The sequence below is a fragment of the Diceros bicornis genome, chromosome 4, assembly GCF_020826845.1.
Source record: "Diceros bicornis minor isolate mBicDic1 chromosome 4, mDicBic1.mat.cur, whole genome shotgun sequence".
Classification (NCBI taxonomy): domain Eukaryota; kingdom Metazoa; phylum Chordata; class Mammalia; order Perissodactyla; family Rhinocerotidae; genus Diceros; species Diceros bicornis.
Window position 1 is genome coordinate 15,297,557 of NC_080743.1, and position 17,503 is coordinate 15,315,059.

At 33.8% G+C, this 17,503-nt stretch overlaps 2 protein-coding genes across 14 annotated transcripts in view; one reads left to right on the forward strand and one right to left on the reverse strand.

Moving 5' to 3' along the window:
• NEXN (nexilin F-actin binding protein) overlaps window positions 1-1,723 on the forward strand; it is a 56,028-nt gene extending 54,305 nt beyond the window's left edge. For 2 of the 3 annotated variants that reach the window (XM_058538354.1, XM_058538355.1), the window contains exon 13: window positions 199-1,720. In XM_058538354.1, the coding sequence (XP_058394337.1) occupies window positions 199-567 (369 nt within the window). In that variant the 3' untranslated portion in view covers window positions 568-1,720. Of the gene's footprint in view, window positions 1-198 lie in introns of all 3 variants that reach the window. The other variant, XM_058538356.1, reaches the window with a different exon arrangement.
• The window catches only part of FUBP1 (far upstream element binding protein 1), a 35,151-nt gene continuing 19,362 nt past the window's right edge, over window positions 1,715-17,503 (reverse strand). For 2 of the 11 annotated variants that reach the window (XM_058538352.1, XM_058538351.1), the window contains 5 exons: window positions 14,661-14,789; window positions 12,834-12,908; window positions 6,837-6,982; window positions 4,189-4,235; window positions 1,715-3,275 (listed from right to left, as the gene is read on the reverse strand). In XM_058538352.1, the coding sequence (XP_058394335.1) occupies window positions 3,245-3,275; window positions 4,189-4,235; window positions 6,837-6,982; window positions 12,834-12,908; window positions 14,661-14,789 (428 nt within the window). In that variant the 3' untranslated portion in view covers window positions 1,715-3,244. Of the gene's footprint in view, window positions 3,276-4,188; window positions 4,236-6,322; window positions 6,457-6,502; window positions 6,596-6,836; window positions 6,983-7,062; window positions 7,123-12,833; window positions 12,909-14,660; window positions 14,790-17,503 lie in introns of those variants that run through there. The other 9 variants (XM_058538343.1, XM_058538341.1, XM_058538348.1 and 6 more) reach the window with 5 other exon arrangements.

Sequence of the window (17,503 nt, forward strand, 5' to 3'; positions counted from 1 at the left end):
ATGAAGGATTAAAAAACATTTTAATAACTTTCAAGTCATGGAATGTTTGGTAAAATACACTTGGCACTAAGCATACTTACATGTTCTTTACTTTGCAAAAGAACAAAACACATTTGCCTTCAAAATTCTATGACTAAACCACTGTCCTGAAAATGCTATAGTATAAATGCCAACTTGAATGTATTTATTTTAATTTAGAAAAGAGAAGAGGAGGAAGAAGAAGAGGGTAGCATCATGAATGGCACCGCTATTGAAGATGAAGAGCAAACCAGATCAGGAGCTCCATGGTTCAAGAAGCCTCTAAAAAATACATCAGTTGTAGACAGTGAGCCAGTTAGATTTACTGTTAAAGTAACAGGAGAACCCAAACCAGAAATTACATGGTGGTTTGAAGGAGAAATATTGCAGGATGGAGAAGACTATCAATATATTGAAAGAGGAGAAACTTACTGCCTTTATTTACCAGAAACTTTCCCAGAAGATGAAGGAGAGTATATGTGTAAAGCGGTCAACAATAAAGGGTCTGCAGCTAGTACCTGTATTCTTACCATTGAAAGTAAGAATTAATCACTTTTTTCATGTAGAACTGTTATTCTATTTAAAATTTTTTTCTTTAAAAAAAAAATCACTTTTCTTCTTCTCTTTTTTAGCTGACGACTACTAGGGTTCCCTTCCCTCTCTCTGGAATTTTCTCTCTCTCTCTCTCTCCGACTTTCTTACTACATCCATCTTTCTGTGGCGGGGCCAAAAAAAGGAAACCAGAAGTGCCACTATTTTATTCCTTTTCATAACAGTCTTCAAAACACAAGCTCATCTAAAGAATACCTTCTTCCTTTCCAAATGAGCACCTGATTCATCGCCATATTATGCAGTAGAAGCTAATGTGTATTTAAGGGGGAAAGTGGGAAATTTACTCAGTTATTCTATCAGAACCTATTACAAAGGCTGTATATTTCCCGTAAGTTTAAAGCAGTTATATTAAAAAAATCATAAAAAGAACACATTATTTTGCATGGAAGAATGACATTTATGAGCTATTTACACCTAAAATTAGTCTGAAATAGCTGAGACTTAATGAATTTGGAACCTATCAATTTGAGTGGGCTTTTTTCCTTAGTAGTACATCATTTTGGTTGTTGTAGTCTCCAAGTCTTTCTGAAGCAGATATATGAGGGTGGAGGGGTGTCATTCCTTTTATGGGAAAGATGGAACATGGAAGAAAAAACGAAACAAAATAAAATCTAAATAAGACTTTTAAGAAACTGCCAGAGAAAATTTGATGGAAACACTGCCTACAGAGAGTTCTGAGTGTTGAGAATATTAAACATGTACTTTTCAAATATGTATAATATACATGCAAGCTTATAAAGAAAATTTATGTTGTGACTTTGCCTGAACAAATTGTATTTTAATGAGAAAACTCTGCATTAATAGTTCATGCAGCAGAAAACACTTTCAACATAATCAAAAATTTCAAGATCTAAGAGGATTTAAGAATCTAAGAGATTTCAGAAAAAATGGCATAATCTTTAATTTTAAATTCTGGTCTTTAAAATGAGTTTGTAAATGATTAGCTACCATGTTCTATTATCAAGTTGTTTTATATTTTAATTTTCTGGAAGACAATTTTATTTTACAATGTAAATCCATAATAAAGTAACTTCTGTATTAAAAAAAGCCTTTCAGTATTTAAAAAAACAGACAAAACACTGCCTTATAATCATCAACGTACATTTATTTTTTTATTGAGGAAACCATAATCAATACAAAATTACAGCAATCGTGTGCCCTTTTACATACAATGTCATTAAAGCAAACTCTCAACCACAGTTTGTAAAGTATTCAATTTACCTCAAGTCCAAGCTGCATCTCCCTAAGACACTGTTCCCATCACAGTAGCCATTTTAAGCCAATCTTCTTTTTACACACGGGTAGTTTCTGTAGAGAACACTTTTCTCAGGACGAAAATGCATTGAGCATGCATAAGAAAAAATATATATATATGCGCAAATACATTTAAGAGTTTCTATAGGGGTATCACTGAAGAAAATAAAACCCTGGGATTTATTTGCTTCTTAAAAGCACCAATTTAAAAAATCCCTCAGAAGTTTATACTGTGGCAAGAAAACTCAAGTGACTAAACAAAAAATAAGGTTATTTTCAGAGTCAAAATTATCTTTAAGTATTGTTAAAATACATTTTAAAATGAGGCAGAATTTTCAGAAAATAAAAATAAGATCTTCATTGATTAGTAATTTCTACATCCTTATTCTAGACAAAAGATAACTTGGCAGGTAGAACTGGCAGAATATTCAAACAAATGAAATGTTATCACTTCTGAACATATTCCTATTTCTCTCTTAAGGTACTCTGCTACTCCTACCCAAACCCACTCTTATGAATTAACTACCAGGGTATTTGTCTAAGGATATATTTTACAATGTTTATAAACAACTAGTATTAAGTCATTAGTTTTAGTATTAAAAAAACATTTTCATTAATTAAAAATAAAAGTATACTTCTCATTTCTAAAAGAAACATCAAACCATAAGAATTCCAAGTATCACCATACTATCTTAAAAAAACAAAACACGTTGTCAAGTTTTTTAAGTGCTAAATAAAATAAATCAGTTCAATTTCAATCTAAACATTGTTTCTACCACTCCTAACATCCATTGCATTCAAATCAACTGGCTCACCTTTTCTGCTTTCCATTTATTTCAAGGTTAAGATTAGCGCCATTTAAAAAATGCTTGCAGTATCAGTGAAGGCTTATGGTAATGAATAAAAAAATTCTCGTGAGATAGAAACAATGCTCCAATATCTATTAGCATTCATTTATATTTTCTTTTATAAAAATGCAAACTACAACTAACCAAAACTTGACAGGCTCTTAAAGTTCAAAGAGCTCCTTTTATATTATCAATCTTAACATACCTATCATTGACTTAAAACACACATAAACACACATAAATGTGGTGCAGTAACTACATAACTTATGAAATTTAACAGTTCATGGAACATTAAAGATCAAGTGAATAGCACTTTAAAATGAAAAAAGCAGGTACATTACACCCTATACCATATTATGTATGGGAATACATTTCATATTTCTCAATTATGATTTGCCAATTTTACCTTCTACATTGAGCCCTTCTACGGTCCATGCTCATCGGCTCACCAATGGCATACACTCAAAGGATTCCTCTTTATGGGTAACTATCTCAGGACCTGATTTTATGAGCTATGATTTGGTGCTTGCAGCATCTTCAGCACTGTGTGTGAAAATGAAGGCAGTATTTTTGAATATTTTTCTTTGTTGCAGAGATAAGCAGGAGTTTTAAAAGGATCAGCACATTTTAGAAATTGAATAAACAAAACTGATACGATGCTGCTCTAATACATTCATCTTAACTCAAAATATGTACCAGTTAAAATCATCTATAAGAACACACAAACATTTTAAACTGGCAAAAAATTAAGTAAGTGCAGCGTCAGTTATTAAAGTACTATAAATCAGAAAAATATTGGTTGCTATACAGATTATGAAAGGTTATTTGCTATACAGTTAACATTTCACTGATGCACATGCCTTTTATCAAAACATACTGCCAGTATTCCTTACAATTTTTTCCTTTTTCAGTGTATATAAAAGTTATGAAAACTGAATTGTCTAAAAAAAAAGTTGTAATAAAACTCTCACCCATAATGTCCTTACTGAATTACTATAGTTCAAGAATAAGAAAAAAAATAAAGACTCCATAGCTTTGGAGGGCAAAGAAAATGTCCTGTCAATCATAAACAGACTGTGAAGGCTGTTGAAGTTTCTGACCAAGTGATTTCCTAAATCTTGAAAACTATGTAATTATCCTTGAATTTTAACAATTCTTCTATATTTGGGAAAAGATTACAAAAAGTTTGGATGTAGTTCAATTACAGCAGCAATCTACTCATCATTTCTTTCTTCTTGTTTTAATAAAAAAATTAAAGTAAAAAACATTACCCAGAAATGTAAACAGTTGTTTGAACAACTTACAGACTTTCCACTGAAATGCTAGCATAAATAACAAAATACATTTTGGGGAAGCAGTAGCAGATTGCTTTTGAATACACAACCACAAAAACCTCACAGGGACAACATTAATGTACTGAAATATTTATTTATATATGTCCTTAGGTTGTGCTTACCTGTTGCTTTTTGCAGCAGAACCTAAGGTGGAAGGTCTGGGAAGGCACTGTGAAGTATAAATAATTGCACTGTTTGCAATTAATAAAGATTTTAAACCTTAAATGAATCAAAATCAACAGCCTCCAATTTGTGAGTTATGATACTGAATCCAACTGAACTATTTCTTCAGTTTAATTAATAAATGCACCACTTTCCTAAAAGGTCATCTATAAAACAGTATCATGCAAAATACTGAAATTGTTCATGTCAATACCCTACTCTTAAAGATAACAGATAACTAACTCCTTAACTAGTAAAGTTCAAACTACAACTACATATCCATAGCTAAAAAAGGGTAATAAGGGAAGTCACTCTAGGTTCTATAAAACAATCAAAACATTTCAAAATATCTACAATGAACTGTACTGCTATTTTCTACCCTACAGGTTATCTCAACATTTATGTCCTTGTACATCTTCCTTTATAGTATATTCAGAACAACAAATGGTGCTCCCCACCAATGAAAGAACTAACATATATTTATGAAATGGTGTTAAAACTGCTACATTACTTAATATTTGCAAACTGAAAATCACTTCTGTCTGACACATTTCAAGTCTTTCATATTAATATATAAGATATGCATATTTTACACTGAAAAACAACATATTTTAGGAGCACCAATGAGTAATACTATCAACTTTGTTAAAGATCAGTTTTCTTTAGCTATAGCTAAAGCATATCAAAAATACTTACCCATTAAGCTCACTTAAAAAAAAAATACAGACCTATGTATTATTCTATGTTAAATTAAGAAGCAGTTATGGTTTTCCAAGATATCAGCACTGTATTCCAACATAATATTCACACAAAGTATGGCATTTACATTATGTGGAACATTGACAAAAAGATACTGTTGCAGTTCATCAATTTGTCATTCTGATGTACTTACAGTGCAATGCTCCTTGAAGGAACACAATCAAGGATGATACACAGCACAGTCCTCCTCACCCCTACAGAGCTAGTTCTATACTGGCTGGATCAAACCTGCACTTCAACAGACAATGGCAAGACAGACTGTATTTGCATGTAGTCTAATATATTAATATGCAAAGAGCCAACAAATATGCAAAGAGTAAAACAATGGATTTCAACAAAATATCAGAACTTCAGCATGAGTGTTATAGAGTAATAAAATGATTTCAAGTACATAAAAAATTAAGTTGATTCAATGACTGGACTTGTGCATTTACAAAACAAAGCTTATCTATACTGCAAAAAGAAAAAAAGAAAAAAGAAAAAAGCTTGAACATTTCCATACCCCAATAATGTTTTCAATGGCAGATGCAATGTAGCTACACTTTTTGCATACTATTCACTTTTCTACCCTAAATTTAGAAAGAAACACACTAATATTGTATACATCAAAAGAGTTGCTTCAACATGAAAAACTGTTCTTATTAGACTACTCATATTCACTATCCGAAAACTGTTTAAAATTAGTTATGCTGAAACAGTCTTGGAAATCAAGTAATTATCAAATTAAGAACAGAAAGGTTAACTGTTATAGCAGCAGTACAGGTCTGAAACAGTGGTCATGTATAAAAGGAAATTTCACTGTTAATGCAATGGAAGTATGCCAAAAGATCATTGTACACACATGCAGTTTTTAATCAAACAGACGGAAAAAAATGAAGATATCAGGATTACTTGTGCCGAAACACCCAAATATAATAAATGGAAAAGATCCTCCAATCTACTACTATACTGCAAGGGGGAAAAAACATGCCAGTGTTTAAAAACTCAATTAATATTTCACGGGGAAAGCTTACATATTTGTGTATATGTCTCTTAATTTATCATTGCTAAGAAATTATGAATCCTTTAAATACCCACATATCCAACTTACCGACACAGGAGGTTTCATATCATTTATTGTAAAGCACAAAACAGGCATTTTAAAAGTGAAAGTATACATTGAAAAAGTACATTTATATCACAAAGCATTGACCACATAATAATTGCAAATACATTTGCTGGAATGTGTACATCTACACTAAATACTAAAAACAAACCAATTTTCATTTCTACACAGAAATATTAACCTCCTATCAGTAGTGATAGATATTTTGTACATTTTCAAAAAAAAAAAAAAAAAAAAACACTATTTTAAACCAAAAACAAAATTAAGATCTTCATCAAGTCGTCTGCATCCATATATTTAACAAAGGTTTTTTTCCCCCACACAATGAAGCAAATACTGTATTGTCCACTTCTTATTATTGGCCCTGTGCAGAAGAAATACATAAGAAATACACAAAAAGTTAAAGAAAATCCTTTAAATGGAGCTAACTCAGGAGTGAATCCTTTAAGAAAGAAAACTGGTTAATATAAATGGTGGTGGCTTCTTGCATGATTTGCAAATCCCTGGGGGAAAAAAATTTATTTTTAAAATCAAAGGCATTGTAGAAATATTCAGCACTCAGATGCCAGAAAGCATTATAAAAAACAAACAAAAAAACCCAAACAATACACCACAGTACTTCATTTAGTTACACTTTGCCAGATAAAAAGTAAAAAGGCAAACATACTCCCAAACAGACAAAACAGTAAACATGCAGAAAACATGACGGGAGTGGAAATCAACCCATTAGCAAATTTATTATACCTGAGGTGCTGGAGGATGCTGTGGCATTCCCTGGGGACTTGTCTGGGCATAGTAGGCTGCTTGTTGTCTATAGTACTCAGCCCAGGCTGCACTATAATCTGGCTGACCACCTGGTGGAGCACCAGTAGGAGCAGGAACTGCTTGACCTTTGAGAAAACAGAACAACTTTGTTGCTGTAACCACAATTAAAAGCCCCAAAGAATCTCATTTCTAATAAAAACAATACCTTGCTTCTTGTAATATTCCTCCCAAGCCTTTGAATAATCTTGTGTCTGCCCTTGTTGACCTAAAAAAAACCCCCTGAATTTTAATACAAAATTATATCCACTGTAAAGTACAGGTTATAAAGACAAAAGCACAGAGGGTCAGAAATGCTCCTGTTTTATTTTAAATATCCAGTAGTATCAGAAAACTACTCTGTAATTAAAAAAAAAAAATCAGATGCTTTTTATTTTCTTTTTGCCTTACACTAATAACTTTTAGCATCACTATTAATAAAAGACAAAAACAAAGCCCCATCCACATAGTTTTAACTGAGAAAGGTAAAGATTCAGCTATAATCTTGATTCAATCTTGAGTTTGGAAAGTGCTGAAAGGAAGTAGTTTATGGTTCCCTGGTGGTGATGTTGGGGATGAGGCAGGGCGACCACTATTTTTTTTGTCTCTTTTCCATTTGGATCTGTTACACAACAGGTTTTAAATAAAATGCAAATCCTCAATGGAGGAAAAAAACAACATTTTTGCAAAACAAAAAAAACCCACTTAAAAGCTATTATTAAAGACTTCATTTAATAATTTAAGATCTGGCCAATACTAATCAGATTTCCTAATTAGTAATCTATAAACTTATGTGTACAAAGACTAATCTTCAAGATACTCTTTAGTAAGAGTCTTAAAGTTTTAATACAATGTGTCCAAATTACAACACAATTTTATTAAAAATAAACTAACGAAGGACATAAAGAACAATTACTAAAGAGGTTCTAAGCAACCAGATCAATGAAACACAAAATTCAAGCTGTCATAAGCAGGTCTTTTTCTAGGCAGGGTAACTTTTCTGACTAAAGAGAGTCTGTAACAACCAAGTGCAATGCATGAACCTTGAACTTGCCCTGGATTAAAACAAACACAAAAAACCCACACATACAAATAGCTACAAAAAACATTTTTCTGACAACCAGGGAAATTTAAATATGGTCTGTATGTTGATATTGAAATAATTTACTTAGAGCAAACAGTCTGTAACTTACTTTGAAATGGCTTTGGCACAAAAAATGTACACACTCACAAAATACATATGGAAAATTTTTTAAAAATGGTGAATCTGGGTAGAAAATATAAATATGGGGGTGTTTGCTGAACTATTTTTTAATTTTCTGAAGGTATGAAATTTTTTGAAATAAAAAGTTGGGGAGAAAGAGAACATGTGTTTTCCTATTTAGCTACTTTATCTGAGCAGAATTTTATTTAGTTTGTAATTCACTTGGCTTTATGAAATTATTATAGCTACAGAAAAAATACTGGAACATAGACCTAAAGAAAGCTCTTTCTATGTTTGTTGGATACTGTCAACAAGGCAATTTTATAGTTTCAGAAAGTAGTCTTATCACCATCACAAAACCGTAGTATGTGTAGAATCAATGTATCACCATTCACAAAGAATAAAGCAACCGAGGGAATAAAAGTTTAAGATTTATGACTAACTTTAAATATGCGAGAGAAAATTCCCTTTTTATGGGCAACAGGACAGAGAAATCCCATATACTGTAAACAAAATGCTCATGTTTTTCTTTGTTTTTCCAGAACTCCTGTCAAAGACAAAGTGAGTTTAACATTTTGATCTTAGGAGGAGACACAATTCAAGTAAATCTGAAACAGGTTTCAATATTCAGACAACTGTCAAATATCCCAGTACCAAGACTGATAAAACCACACAATGTCTCTTACAAATTGCACACTTAAAACCCTGCTAACTAACCTGAGGCCAAACCTGGTTAAGGCAGCAACAATCTGCACTTCAGGTTTACAAAAGGAACTAAACCTTACTGTTAAGAGATACTGATTTTAGAGGCAAAATAACAATATAAAATAGTAGAAACAGGGAGATGCAGCAAGAAAATTCATCAAACTCAAATGTTCCCTAAAAAAACAACACCCCTGAACTTTCCCCGTGGAAAACTAAAAGTAAACATGTTAGATTCTAAGAAAAACAAACACTTGGTAAGTCGTGAACATTTGACATTCCAATCTTGAAGGTGTCCAAAGAAAAACTCATTCCACTCCTTCAATCTGAAAGGCAAATGTGATTTATTTTGCCCAGCTGAAAGTAGGTAAACAACTCTTCCTATCTAATCTACTTATGACGTGGCTCTCCCTTATCCTCTTGTGCCTCTCTGTCCCTTTAAGGCATGCTCCCTTTATTCTTCTCAGATCAAAAACTGTTTTTGATGCCAGAAAGTTTAGTTTATACTTTAGGAGAACATTACTTAATACTCACAGACAGCTTTACAATGTATAAAGTTTTACTTTAAGTTCGTTTCATTCAATAGATAAGACTTACCCCAGAGTTCATCTGTAACATTCTATTACAGCCCAAGAGAGCCAGCCTTGCTTATTTGCATAGATTTTCACTCTCAGTTCTCTCTCTATACACCTGCATCTTTCCCACAACCACTCTCTCTCCACTCTTGCAGGCTTAAGGTACCATACGCTAAGTGTTCAGAGTCCACCATATTAGTGCTTAACACTATAAGGGCCTTCCTCAAGTCAAAGTTTTCCCAAAACACCTTCACTTATCCTCTTCCAAATAGGAATTGCCCATCTCTTCCCTGAAACCCTGTTTGTTTTCTTTAGGGTGTTTATTTACTACAAAAATTCCCTTCATTCTAGCTTCAAAAATAGCCACACCTCCAGATTGTTTCCATTCCTATTATGACTTAAATTTTCCTTCTTTAACCCTCTAGAATCTCATCTTTAAGAATTTCTCTCCTAAATTCTTAGTGTTAATCCTAAAAAATATAGAACTGTTTCAGAAAACAAAGCTAATTAAAAAACTTGACTCACATCTGTTTAATAAAGGTTTATTTACTAATAAGGAAACAATGACAAATTTACGGTGTTAGTGGCGATTTTCTGTTCTTAACAGAAAAAGCTGAAATCAGGCTTCAAGAGCTGGGACAGCTTGCCTAGCTTGGTGAAGAGGGCACTGGATTCGGAATCAGGACATCCAGAGTCCTACAAAATCCTAGCTCTGCCACTGGAAGAATAAAACTCAGCCTCTCCAAATAAGGGAGTTGGATTTGGAGAAAAAGATCTTTATCTCCCTAATACTTCATTACTCCTTTCTTTCCTTTCATTTGAAAATCTTGAAGACTGAACTGTATTAGTTTTATGCTTTAGGGTCTCTTTATTTGTGGTTATCCTAAAAAGATCTTAAAGACAAGTAATGCATCTAGAAGAAATTAGAGTAGTTAAGCAACCAATCATTTATAGTAAGAACGTTTATACGAAAAAATAAATTGACCTTATAGCTTTCATTAAAGACCTGACAACATAACATTATTTCCTTTAAGATTTACATATAAGAGGAAATCACTCAACTGGTCCACTTTGCTCTTAAAATTGACAGCTTGATCACTGCAGTGCTACACAGAAACACACAACTGAAAAAAAAAGTGAGGGTTAAGGAGGATCTTCAGTCAAACATAGTGTTATTTAACTATTTCTATACCACCTTTTCTCCACAAAGGATTCACGACAGTCCAGTATACTATCTCTAAAATTAAAAGTAGTCAGCAGGGAAAAGGTAGAATACGAAAAATTAGAAGAGCAAAGTGAAGTGTCTACCCTTAACAATAAAAATTTGTAAGGTATTAAGACCTCGCAGATTACATTCAACATACCTTCTCATTTTGGGCAAGTAAAATGTAAAAAAGATAAATAGTAAATTTATCAATGGCCATGTTGCAAAGAAACAGTAAGATAAAATAAAACTGAAGTCATACTCATTCCTCAGTAATTATCTAAGTCCACCAACATGCCTTTTTTTTTCATCCACTTTTAATAATAATGTAGGGAACATCTCTGACATATTACTCTTTGTGAAAATACAAGTTGGACCTGATTTTATTTTTAACCTCAACATGCTCAAATCCTTAAAATGGTGATGCTAGTTCATAAAAGTTAAGGTGAACATAGGTCCTGACCACCTGCTATCATGGAATGATTATTAACAGCACACTCAGTTATTCTCAAAAGTATCCCAGTTTGGACAATAAATTACGTGATCATCCTATTTAGAATACACTGTTTTGAGGTTAAAGTTTTTTTTTTTAAAGTTTCTTTTTGCAGAATTTTAGCTTTTATAGACCTGCCTGAGATAAGCTAGGTCACAAAAACAAATCAGTAATCTCTGACAGCCTCAGAAATAACATGCAGCGTGACCTTCCTGGAAAGTCATTTTAATAGGAAAAATTATTTTTCTTTCTTTAAACAGAAATCAGTTGTTTAAACATCCTTATCACCAGGTATATATACTTTTATACAAAAAAGATTAATATAATCACCCTTCTGGAAATTTTTCTTTCTGTGAAAAAGGACAAACATTCTTTGGCAAAGAAAACGTTGAAATTTACATGGAGAATCACAAGTAGACTGTATCTTATGGCAAAATTCTATCATCTATAGATACTTATTTTTATACCAGTGAAAAATGGGCAAGTTTATCTGTTTATCTTTCACTTGTGACAACTGGCTGTGGGGTAAGTGTGTTGATTTTAAATGACTAAGAGCATAAGCATCTGAAAAAAACCTATTTGTCCAGAAGTGTAACATCAGGTTCCAAATGGTCCCTGAAAAAGGCAAATTTGGGCGACAGGTTTAGGACTTAGACCCTCTTCACAGTTCAAATTCTGCTTCCACCACTTAGTAGTTGTGTAACCTCTTTCCCAGTCTGTACACGTGAAGTGTCAATGAAGATACAATTCTTTTCATTCACGGTAGTTTACAATAACATATTTGCAAAGCACTTGATTAACAACTATACCCTCCATTAGAATATAATAACCAGGGACCAGCCTGGGGTTGTAGAGATTAAGTTCGTGCACTCCGCTTCAGTGGTTGGGTTTCACTGGTTCAGATCCTGGACGCGGATGGACCTACACACCGCTCATCAAGCCATGTTCAGGCGGCATCCCACAGAGAGCAACTAGTAGGATGTATAACTATGACACAACTATCCACTGGGGCTTTGGGGAGAAAAAAGGAAGAAGACTGGCAACAGATGTTAGCTCAGGGCCAATCTTCCTCAAAAAAAAAAAAAAAAAAAAAAAGAATATCATAACCAGAAGAGCAGGGCATCTAGCCGTATTATGCTCATAATCACATTCTCAGCATCGATCACTATGCTTGGCACATAGAATGTGCTCTACAGTTACTGAATGAAAATGGCCTTTCTAGGTTATTGTTTTTCCTTTTTCATATATGCAAATATTATTTAAGTAATTAACTTCCTGTTATTGTAGGTTACTTCTTATCTGCTTATTTGCAGCAAAAATACTACTACACACAATCAATTTTTGCTTGATGCGCTAGAATTTAACCTATGCCATTTAAGCTACTAACATATATAATTGCCTTTGACAGAAGTGTAGGTAATATTCAATGTACTATATAACAGTGGGGAAATTTTTAGTTTCAATTAGAAAGTGGTTGACAAATGCACTTAGAAACAAAAAGATTTCTTTGTTCTACAATCACAAATTTAAGAATTATTATTTGTAATGACTTTGATACATCTGGAAATTCAGGGATTTTGGAATGCATTCTTGTTCAATTAGTCTCCACCTTAAGATTTTAAAAATTAATGGATGAAAGAAGTCCAAGGTAATAAAAACATGGTACAAACATGCTTGTATCAAAATCTTCAACCTTCTAGTGTGATATTTACTAAATGTTTCAATTTAATTAAATGTATTAAAAAAGAAATGTAGAACATACCCATTTTCTTGTAGTACTCTTCCCAAGCCTTGGTATAATCAACCTGTCCAGCTGGAGCTGGATTCTGCTGATCTCCTTGTTAAAGAAAAACATAACAAAAAAATAAGATTAAGGTTTTTAAGAGGCAATTTTGGCCCTTTCCTTCTGTTCCTTGAGTGGAACAGGATTTGGGTGTGGCCTGCCATGGAGAGTGAGGGTAGAAAGGAGGTGCTGTGTGGTAAGCCATCCCTGATGGTGCCAAAGACACAGGACACTGGCGGTACAGAGGTGGTGGACACAGAAGATGATTTATAAGAGTAGTTAACGTTGAGCACATAAGTAAATTCATTGGTCAAATAAAGAAACACACCGAAGATAACTGGATTTCACCATTTATAAGCATGGAAAGGGAAAAAGCTGGAAAGAACCTTGAAGTGTTGAAATGGCATGCAGATGATATGAATGTATACTTTTAAAAATATACACATATGATATTATGTGTATGTAGGAATGCATGTATGTAAATTTATTTCCTGGCTCCCTATGCTGAAAGGAGCTAGAAGCAATGAACACACTGAGTTTGATTTCAAAATACCATCAGCTACTAAAACCAATCAGGACTCCTTGGAAAAATGGCTTATTCTAGGGCTGGAGCCCAGAAAGCACAAAATAAGCACCTTATGGTGCAAGAAAGTAAGGAACTACTTAAAGAATGACAGGCATGTCAAAAGGATACAGGAGCCATCTTGAAGGTACTCCTGACTGGCCAAATCTAGGACAATCTAATAACCAAAATAATAAAGATAATTTAAAATATAACCTATTGAATAACATAGGAATCCATACTGATATAAAGAAATAAACAGGAAGAAAAGGAAAGCTCTTCCCTATGGTGAAATACCAACTAATAAATGTAGAATGAATGATGGAAACAGAAATTACCATCATAGAGTTCAATCAGGCAGGTGCTATCAATGAAGGCTAAGGCTTATGGGTAGAAGTTCAATGAGGAACAGAACAGTGGTATAATCTCAGTATAACTCTCCAGAAAAAAATTAACTTCAAAGATAAAAATGGTGATTTTATGGAATAGAAACCTGGCAGACACCAAAATGACCAAGTGACCACAGTTATCATCTCTAGGGATGAAATAGGTCAACATTATATGATCTCTGATGTAATGCACCAAAAAGAACACAGCATCATTTCTCAGGCATTCTTGCCATATAAGCAGAACCTCATGATCATGACCTCAGTCATCTTCATGAGAAAAGCTGAAGGGACCTAAATTGATTGATAATCATCCCACAAAACTAAATGCAACTAAATACCAGATGGGATCCTGGATCACAACAGAGATATTGTTGGAACAACTGGTGAAATCTGAATAAGGGCTGTGCACTTGGACAGTAATGATGTTTCAATGTTGATTAACTGATTTGGAGGCCTATATGATGGTTATATATTTTTGGAGTAATACAGAAAGGAGTATCTAAGGGTAATGGGGCATCATATCTACAGCTTGGTCTTAAATGGTTCTGAAAAAGACTAATGATAATGGCTATGGACACATACAATAGACAGAGTAATGGAGCAAATGGGGGGTGGAGGATAAAAACATTAACAGCTAGGTTATCTGGGTGTTCTTGGTAATGTATCTTACAACTTTTATAAAAGTTTGCAATTATTTAAGGTAACATATTTAAAAAGGAACGTCTATTTGCTGAAGCTGTAACTGAATAATATTAGAAATTTTTAGGTATTATACATTGATGCACTTCATACATAATCCCAAACACAAGTTTTTACTTTCATCTACCAAATAAATTCTTTAGGTACCATAGTTACCTTGTCCATTGGTTTGGGTTGTAGTCGGTGCACCGGCAGGAGCTGCAGGTGGTGGCTGTGCTTGCTGTTGGTAATAGTGAGCATAATAAGCAGCCCAAGCGGCTGAATTTGGGTCCGTTCCTGCCTTAGCTAGAATAAACACAGTTAACATTTGCATCTAAAGTCCACAATCTCTCTCTCTCTCTCTCACATACACACCCCTCTCTGGTAAATATATATACTGAAAAATTAACTGGCCATCAAAAATAAATAGTAAACAGAAACTTTAAAATTCTTCTATTGTTTTCATTGTCATCATTAGCTTTTATTATAGAAAACTGAGACTCAGAGATTAAGTGACTTTCCTAGTTTCTAGAAAACTAGTGTGTAGCAGAATTGGGATAGGAATAAAGATCTTTTGGCTCTAAAGCCAAAGCTTTGTCTCAAACCATCCTGTGCCCTTTTTCCTCCTAAACTGGTTTTGTCTCAAGCATAACAGTTGTATGTGGCAGATGACTAAAGAAGAGGATTTCTAGGGACTAACCTGTACAAGAAACAAACAATTATTTTAGAACTATGAACTCTGTCTTGTCTTGTTTTCAATGAAGAGACAACTTAAAAAGTGTTGGAAAAAGAAACAGATTAGCTATATTTTATCTCATCATATTTCAGTGATTATCTTAAAACACCAACTTGATGTCACTGCCCTACTTGAAATTCTTTGTTTATTCCCAAGAGTGTTCAGGATTGTCAAAGCTTTTAAGTATAACATATCATTCAATATCTTGAACAACCTGGATTTCCTGGCTTATCCTTTCCATCCCAGCCTCATCTCCCCGCTTTGTCAATATTTTTCCAACACTCAAGTTCTGGCCACAGTAAACTGCTTATACTTTTCAGAAGTCACTATTCCCATATCTGGCCCTTTGACCATGTTATGCCTCCTCTGCACTTGGCTCACCCTCACTCATCCTTCATAAAAATCAACTGATGCATTACCAGTTTGAGACCTCTGAGTCAGGAACAGAAACCCTCTTATTCTGTCCTATCATATGAGATGATAGGTATATCTCAGTTTATATTGAGAAGAATCTAATTTCCTTAGCCTGAATCTGTATCTACATGTATTCTGTTTAGCCTTCATCCCAAATGGGCAGCAATTCTCAGCTGCTTAATAAATTAAAGTTAGTGAAGTCTGATACAAAAGGAGCAAGGATTTCTAGAGTGATACAATTTCTAAGGTGATAGAATTATAAGGCATTATACCACCCTCCAAACCTTTCTCAAGTAAGAAATGTATTGCTTTTCTATGTTGGATATTTACGTCTCAATAGTGTCATTACCTGTAAACTAAATGATACAAATATTTTACTTGACACTATGTCTGGATAGAGAAACTGAGATAAAACAGACTTGAGGAAGTTTTACTTGTATTCCTGAATGCCAGACCATATAAGAAAATCAGTCTCATAGTCACATGTAACCCTAATACATACTGAGAACTTACTAATATTATTCAACATAATATCCATTATTTATCATCATTTTATAGAAAAGAAAACACAGACTTAGAGGGGTTCAAAAAACTTTCTATCCCACAATTATTAAGTTGTGGGACTGGGACGTACCTAGGTCTGTTTCACTCTGAAGTCTAAGTTCTTGACTAGTACATAAATCCTTAACAGCCCATTAATTTTTTTATAGAAACAGATTTCAGTTCAGAGAATACTGACTCTATTGACAATACAGGGCCAAATTTAAATAGCAGAATGTTTAATCAAATGCACTAAAACAATTTCATTTACATCAATTATTTTGATTTTTACATATGCTAAGTCTAATATAAGCAATATCTAAACTCTAGCTGAAACCTTTTAGCTAAATGAGTTACTTCTTTCCCAAAGGCAATGATGGAAGCTACATTCATTAACTAACTCTTACAGTGGTGACTTCACTACTACTCCAAGTGGGAAAATGAGATTGTGATAGAGACCACTTCTTATTCTCATCATTTTTCTCAATCATGCTACCTATTCAAACAGTTCTCATAGGTGCTCTCATATATCCAAGTTACCCAATACAAATCCGCCCCTTAATTTGCTCAAACTCTTGAATCTTTTAAATGGCGTGATTCCTCTGCTTAATCACACCATCCCAATTAGCTTACAAGAGGGAAAGAAAAGTCCTTCATTCTGTTTTTTTTTTTTTTTTTGTGAGGAGATCAGCCCTATGCTAACATCTGCCAATCCTCCTGTTTTTTTTTTGCTGAGGAAGACTGGCCCTGGGCTAACATGCGTGCCCATCTTCCTCCACTTTATATGGGACGCCGCCACAGCATGGCTTAACAAGCAGTGTGTTGGTTCGCGCCCAGGATCCGAACCAGCGAACCTCGGGCTGCCACAGCGGAGCGCGCGATCTTAACCGCTTGTGCCACCAGGCCGGCCCCCCCAAAAAGTCCTTCATTCTTAAAAGACTAACTTTTAGACTACATTACAGTAAATCATATTTGACCCTTCTTCTGTAAGTCCTTCTATCATAGTATTGCTAATGCTTGGAGTGCACTCTTCTGCTACAGAATGTAAATTCATCTTTGCATACCCAGGTCCTAGCACACTCAAGTTGTTTCTTGAATGAGTGGAAGTTGTGGTTATTTGGTGACTGTCATGTTGTGTCATCATATTCCACAAAACACACTTCCTACGAAATTAAAGTATGTTATAATAGAGGGCCACATTTAAATACCAGAATGTTTGATCAAATTCACTGAAACAATTTCATTTAAATCAATTATTTTAGTTGTTTTTTTTCTTTAAATAAATATACTAGTGTGGAAAAGAATCCATAATTCAGTACCTTCCTTGAAA